We start from the raw sequence: 7,500 nt of genomic DNA on the forward strand, positions 1-7,500 counted from the left end.
GTAAGTAAGACTGTTTTCTCCGTGAGGAGGGGAGAGAGAGTAAGACTGTTTTCTCTGTGAGAGGGAAGAGTGAGTAAGAACTGTTTTCTCCGTGAGAGGGTAGAGAGAGTAAGACTGTTTTCTCCGTGAGGAGAGAGAGTTAGACTGTTTTCTCCGTGAGAGGGTAGAGAGAGTAAGACTGTTTTCTCCGTGAGAGGGAAGAGAGAGTTAGACTGTTTTCTCCGTGAGAGGGAAGAGAGAGTTAGACTGTTTTCTCCGTGAGAGGGTAGAGAGAGTAAGATTGTTTTCTCCGTGAGGAGGGGAAGAGAGAGTAAGACTGTTTTCTCCGTGAGAGGGTAGAGAGAGTAAGACTGTTTTCTCCGTGAGAGGGTAGAGAGAGTAAGACTGTTTTCTCCGTGAGAGGGGTAGAGAAGTAAGACTGTTTTCTCCGTGAGGAGGGTAGAGAGAGTAAGACTGTTTTCTCCGTGAGAGGGAAGAGAGAGTTAGACTGTTTTCTCCGTGAGAGGGAAGAGAGAGTTAAGACTGTTTTCTCCGTGAGAGGGTAGAGAGAGTAAGACTGTTTTCTCCGTGAGAGGTAGAGAGAGTAAAGACTGTTTTCTCCGTGAGAGGGTAGAGAGAGTTAGGCTGTTTTCTCCGTGAGAGGGTAGAGAGAGTAAGACTGTTTTCTCCTTGAGGGGAAGAGAGAGTAAGACTGTTTTCTCCTTGAGAGGGAAGAGAGATTAAGGGTTTTTCTCCGTGAGAGGGAAGAGAGAGTAAGACTGTTTTCTCCGTGAGGAGGGGAAGAGAGAGTATGACTGTTTTCTCCTTGAGAGGGAAGAGAGAGTTAGGCTGTTTTCTCTGTGAGAGGGTAGAGAGAGTAAGACTGTTTTCTCCTTGGAGAGGGGTAGAGAGTAAAGACTGTTTTCTCCGTGAGAGGAGGAAGAGAGAGTAAGACTGTTTTCTCCATGAGAGGGAAGAGAGAGTTAGGCTGTTTTCTCCTTGGGGAGGGGAAGAGAGAGTTAAGGCTGTTTTCTCCGTGAGAGGGTAGAGAGAGTAAGACTGTTTTCTCTTGGAGAGGGGGTAGAGAGAGTAAGTGTTTTCTCCGTGAGGAGGGAAGAGAGAGTTAGGCTGTTTTCTCCGTGAGGAGGGTAGAGAGAGTAAGACTGTTTTCTCCTTGAGAGGGTAGAGAGAGTAAGACTGTTTCTCCTTGAGGAGGGAGATAGAGTAAGACTGTTTTCTCCTTGAGAGGGAAGAGAGATTAAGACTGTTTTCTCCGTAGAGGAGAGAGAGTAAGACTGTTTTCTCTGAGAGGGGAGAGAGAGTAAGACTGTTTTCTCCGTGAGAGGGTAGAGAGAGTAAGACTGTTTTCTCCGTGAGGGAGGGAAGAGAGAGTTAGACTGTTTTCTCCGTGGAGGGTAGAGGGAGTAAGACTGTTTTCTCCGTGAGAGGGAAGAGAGAGTTAGACTGTTTTCTCCGTGAGAGGGGAAGAGAGTTAGACTGTTTTCTCCGTGAGAGGGTAGAGAGAGTAAGATTGTTTTCTCCGTAGAGGGAAGAGAGAGATAAGACTGTTTTCTCCGTGAGAGGGTAGAGAGAAGTAAGACTGTTTTCTCCGTGAGAGGGTAGAGAGAGTAAGACTGTTTTCTCCGTTGAGGAGGTAGAGAGAGTAAGACTGTTTTCTCCGTGAGAGGGTAGAGAGAGTAAGACTGTTTTCTCCGTGAGAGGGAAGAGAGAGTTAGACTGTTTTCTCCGTGAGAGGGAAGAGAGAGTTAGACTGTTTTCTCCGTGAGAGGGTAGAGAGAGTAAGACTGTTTTCTCCGTGAGAGGTAAGAGAGTAAGACTGTTTTCTCCGTGAGGAGGGTAGAGAGAGTTAGGCTGTTTTCTCCGTGAGAGGGGTAGAGAGAGTAAGACTGTTTTCTCCTTGAGGAGGGAAGAGAGAGTAAGACTGTTTTCTCCGTGAGAGGGGAGAGAGAGTAAGACTGTTTTCTCCTTGAGAGGGAAGAGAGAGTAAGACTGTTTTCTCCTTGAGAGGGAAGAGAGAGTTAGGCTGTTTTCTCCTTGAGAGGGAAGAGAGAGTAAGACTGTTTTCTCCTTGAGAGGGAAGAGAGAGTAAGACTGTTTTCTCCTTGAGAGGGAAGAGAGAGTAAGACTGTTTTCTCTGTGAGAGGGAAGAGAGAGTTAGGCTGTTTTCTCCTTGAGAGGGTAGAGAGAGTAAGACTGTTTTCTCCGTGAGAGGGAAGAGAGAGTAAGACTGTTTTCTCCTTGAGAGGGAAGAGAGAGTAAGACTGTTTTCTCCGTGAGAGGGAAGAGAGAGTAAGACTGTTTTCTCCTTGAGAGGGTAGAGAGAGTAAGACTGTTTTCTCCGTGAGAGGGAAGAGAGAGTAAGACTGTTTTCTCCGTGAGGGAGGAGAGAGTTAGGCTGTTTTCTCCTTGAGAGGGAAGAGAGAGATAGGCTGTTTTCTCCGGAGAGGGTAGAGAGTAGTAAGACTGTTTTCTCCTTGAGAGGGAAGAGAGAGTAAGACTGTTTTCTCCGTGAGGAGGAGAGAGAGTAAGACTGTTTTCTCCGTGAGAGGGAAGAGAGAGTTAGGCTGTTTTCTCCTTGAGAGGGAAGAGAGAGTTAAGGCTGTTTTCTCCGTGAGGAGGTAGAGAGAGTAAGACTGTTTTCTCCTTGAGAGGGAAAGAGAGTTAGGCTGTTTTCTCTGTGAGAGGGTAGAGAGAGTAAGACTGTTTTCTCCTTGAGAGGGTAGAGAGAGTAAGACTGTTTTCTCCGTGAGAGGGAAGAGAGAGTAAGACTGTTTTCTCCTTGAGAGGGTAGAGAGAGTAAGACTGTTTTCTCCGTGAGAGGGAAGAGAGAGTAAGACTGTTTTCTCTGTGAGAGGGTAGAGAGAGTAAGACATTTTTCTCCGTGAGAGGGAAGAGAGAGTTAGACTGTTTTCTCTGTGAGAGGGTAGAGAGAGTAAGACTGTTTTCTCTGTGAGAGGGTAGAGAGAGTAAGACAGTTTTCTCCTTGAGAGGGAAGAGAGAGTTAGACTGTTTTCTCTGTGAGAGGGGGGGATAACTTTGAGCCTCACCTTACACTCGAGGTAGCTGTCGGTGTCGGCGCGGTTCCTCTCCGTAACTTTCTCCCAGTGGCTCCTGATGAACGCCAGGATCTGGTCCAGACTGGTTTCTATCGGCGCGTCGGGCTCATCCACGTCTCTGCCCGCCATCTGACTGTAGAGGACGCGCACATCCTGCACACACGCACGCACACACACACACACACACACACACACACACACACACACACACACACACACACACATGCACACACACACACACACAACACCATACACCGCACACACATACACACAACACACATACACACGATACATTACACCCGCATACACACACACTACATACATATACACACACACAAAAAAAAAAAAAAAAAAAAAAACACATTTTAGGTCAGTTTACCGCTCACAAAATATAAATAATTGTGTAATCTCTGTGAAAGTCTGCAGTTATCAGACTCCACTCAACAGCTGCTCGTTTCCTCTGTGTGTGTCAGGATGATAAAGGGTTATATAATATAATATAATAACAATAGTTTTCATGTTGAATGTGGTGAATTCTTAGCCTATAAAATCTAGACCACCCTGTTTTCTGTGTGTCAGTATGCTGAAGTGTTATATAATATAATATAATAATAGTTTTCAGGTTGAATGTGGTGTGTTCTGTGTGTTTTGTGTTCAGTAGTTTGGTGGGTTTGGTGAGTTTGGTGGTTTTGGTGGTTTTGGTGGGACCTGCTCGTGGTTGAGCTCCAGGTTTCTCAGCTCGGTTCTCATGTTGTCCATCCGTTCCTCCAGCTCGGCCTTGGTCAGGTCGGCGTCCTCGATCACCTTGTACAGCGAGCTGATCTCCTCCTCCACGGCCTTCCTGAACGGCTGCTCGTTCTCAAACCTGCACAAACAAGCACCTTAGTTACTGGAGTAGTCCCTTAGTTACTCACTACTACTTTAGTTACTCACCCCTCAGCCCTCAGCCTGCACCAGCCACAAGCCCCTTAGTTCAGTGTGCCGATGTGCTGCAATTGCAGCAATCGGCAGAATGACTATTATCCTGCATACTTATTCCGCCACATTTTTGTCCCGCTACTAGTCACGGAGCGTTGCCAACACGTGCACACAAAATACATCAAAACGTGTGTAATGACCGGGAATGATGTGCTATGTCTTTTGTAGGAGATTTGCCGTGTGGTTTTCACGATATCGGCGAAAGAAAACAGCGCAAAATTTCCCATAGACTTGGGAAATCTTCGGAAAAATGGCTTAACATCACTCAAAACAACCCCTCTTTGGGGCCATGCTGTATCGCCATACTTTAATGTAGAAAAAAAATTAAAAGTTTAAACCGAAGACAAGACTTTGGCCTTCATTGGTCTGAATGGTCATTCTGATATCAACCACGGTTTCTACCAAATCACAGTTTATGTATCGTCCAGTTTTCAGACCGTTTCAGATTTTCCAATGTGTGTGTATGGGGCCGGAATGTTCATAGTCAGCCCTCACCCCTCTCCAATATGTGTGTGTTTATGTCTGTGTGTGTGTGTGTGTGTGTGTGTTTGTGTGTGTGTGTGTGTGTGTATGTGTGTGTGTGTGTGTGTGTGTGTGTGTGTGTTTATGTGTGTGTGTGTGTATCTGTGTGTGTGTGCGTGTGTGTGTGTGCGTGTGTGTGTGTGTGAGTGTATGTGTGTGTGTGTAACCTCTGACCTCTCCTTGAAGTCCTCTGCGTTGGCCTGAACGTTCTCTGTCTGCAGCATCAGCCGAGCGTTGTCCAGGATTGCTTCACTGACCTGCAGGAAAAGTAGGAAACCAGAGAACTGAAAGCAGCTGTACACACACACACACACACACACACACACACACACACACACACACACACACACACACACACACACACACATATAAACACACACACTCTCAGCCTACTTCTCTCTGATTTATTATATATTTATATATATTATAAACATTTTCACAATGACTTTATTAATCTCTCTAGTCCCTGAGCTCTCCTGGAGTTAAACATGCGTCTCTGTTCTGCCTGATTAAGGCCGGCTACACACTGGAGCCTATTCTGCCGTCAATACTGCCAACGTTGTCTTAGCTGTAATCAGATCAGTATATATTTATATTTATGTTTATGGGAAACATCCATGTGTCCAGACAAGGCTAGCAGCAGCAGCAGCGCCGCGTCAGACACCTTTCTGGTGGGTAAAGACGTAGAAAACGCCATGCAGCCGCCACGCCACGCTCACGCCATGCAGCCGCCACGCAGCCAGTGTGTAACCGGTCTAAAGGATCTGTGAGTCGGACGCGTTGGCGTGTACCGGTCGTGGTCAAGCGTTGGCGTGTACCCGTTCTCACTAGGGCTGGGAATCACCAGAGGCCTCACGATACGATATCATCACGATACTTATGTCACGATACGATATTATTGCGATTTCAAACATATTGCAATATTCTGCGATATATTGCAATTCATTACCTTCCTTCCAACTTCAAATTTTCCCCAATTTCAAATTATGTCCCCAAAAGAAAACTTTGTCAACATCTGTTTTATCTCAAAAGATAAATGTCTCTGTTTGTTCATCTCACTTCAATGTTGTTGCTGCAAAATCAGATTGTCAAGCAGACAGACTGACCAACACATATATCATAAAAGATACTTGGCGTCTGCGTATCGATACAGTATTGCTACAGAAAATATCGTGATACTATGCTGTATGGATTTTTCCCCCCACCCCTAGGAATTATGTCTAAAATAAGGCCCTGAGGCCTGTCACATCTGACTCCAACTTATTGATTCCCGTGCCTTCTTACGGTATAAAATGTTTGGAAACTCTGTTGTGCGTAATAATTTGGAACAGTGCTGTTTTCATTGGGTGGTTTGTTCAATGAAATTCGACTTATACACTAACGGTCATGTGCATCGACTATTTAGGAAAATCAGTGTATAAACTATCATTTGCATAATAATTTGGAACACGGTGTACATCGGACTTAAGTTTCCAGGAACACAGATCAATCTGAGACGAAGAGTTCAGTCCAGCAAAGTTTCCTGAGTCCAGCATAAGAGTAGCATGGCGTGTACCGGTCGTGGTCAAGCGTTGGCGTGTACCCGTCCTCACTACGGCTGGGAATCACCAGAGGCCTCACGATACGATATCATCACGATACTTATGTCACGATAAGATATTATTGTGATTTTAAACATATTGCAATATTCTGGGATATATTGCAATTTATTACCTTTTTTCCAACTTCAAATTTTTCCCAATTTCAAATGATGTCCCGAAAAGGAAACTTTGTCAACATCTGTTTTATCTAAAAAGATAAATGTCTCTGTTTGTTCATCTCACTTCAATTTTATTGCTGCAAAATCAGATTATCAAGCAGACAGACTGACCAACACATATATAATAATAGATACTTGGCGTCTGTGCATCGATACAGTATTGCCACGTAAAATATTGCGATACTATGCTGTATAGATTCCCCCACCCCTAGTCCTCACCTGTCTGTAGACATCCTCCCGTCACAATTTTTTGTGGCAATACTGTATCGATACACAGATGCAAAGTATTGATCTTTTATTATATATGTGTTGGTCTGCTTGATAATCAGATTTTGCAGCAATAAAACTGAAGTGAGATGAACAGAGAAAAGTATCTTTTTAGATAAAACAGATGTTGACAAAATGTTAGTATAATATTGCGATACTATGCTGTATTGATGTTTCCCCCCCATCCCTTTTTTAAGGTTTATTTAGATAGGGACAGATACAAAAAAACATAGATAAACTTCAACAGTCATCTGATGGATGTATCGTAGTTTTTTTAGCCGAAGCTAATTCTCGACACTTGTCCCTAGTCAGGCTTTTGGTCACAAATAAAAATACAGATTTACATCATTATTAAAAATACAATAAAGATGCAATAAAAAGAAATGAAATGAAAATAGAAGGAAAGTATACAATGAGAGAGCAGTGTAAAAACTAATTATGAGTGCACGATTGTTCCCGAATTAGCCACAATTTGGTATTTTCTTTAAAAGTGGCTAACCTAGACCTCACCTGTCGGTAGACGTCCTCCCACTCGGCCCGGAGCGCCCCCCAGGCGCCGGCGCTGGACGCCTTGCGGTCCAGACAGAGTCTGATCTGCTCCTCCAGCTGCTGGTTCAGCGTCTCCAGCGCTCGCACCTTGTCCCGGTACTCCATCAGACACCCGTTCAGCCCCGCCGCCGCCGCCGAGGTGCCGCCGCGGCCCGCCACGCGCGGCAGCACCGGCGCCGCGCTGCGCATCCCCTGCAGGAACACGCTGCTGATGCCCAGAGCTCGCCGCGACACGCGCGTGCCGAGGCAGGAAGCTCCGCCCACTACGGTGGGGGCGGGGCCTACAAAGACGCCACGCGGCGCGGTCGTGCCGGGTGCGCCGATGCGCCCGCAGGCGCCCGCTGTGGCGCCCGGGCGCTCGGAGGACTG

At 45.7% G+C, this 7,500-nt stretch overlaps 1 protein-coding gene across 2 annotated transcripts in view; it reads right to left on the minus strand.

Annotated features, from left to right (window-relative positions):
* The window catches only part of bfsp2 (beaded filament structural protein 2, phakinin), a 16,715-nt gene that overhangs the window by 9,149 nt on the left and 66 nt on the right, over positions 1-7,500 (minus strand). For both annotated transcript variants that reach the window (XM_039816947.1, XM_039816949.1), the window contains exons 1-4: positions 7,093-7,500; positions 4,731-4,813; positions 3,765-3,921; positions 3,048-3,209 (exon numbers count right to left, since the gene is read on the minus strand). The exon at positions 7,093-7,500 is cut by the window's right edge and continues 66 nt beyond it. In XM_039816947.1, the coding sequence (XP_039672881.1) occupies positions 3,048-3,209; positions 3,765-3,921; positions 4,731-4,813; positions 7,093-7,500 (810 nt within the window). The remainder of the gene's footprint in view (positions 1-3,047; positions 3,210-3,764; positions 3,922-4,730; positions 4,814-7,092) is intronic.

The sequence above is a fragment of the Perca fluviatilis genome, chromosome 11 (genome assembly GCF_010015445.1).
Source record: "Perca fluviatilis chromosome 11, GENO_Pfluv_1.0, whole genome shotgun sequence".
NCBI classification, from domain to species: domain Eukaryota; kingdom Metazoa; phylum Chordata; class Actinopteri; order Perciformes; family Percidae; genus Perca; species Perca fluviatilis.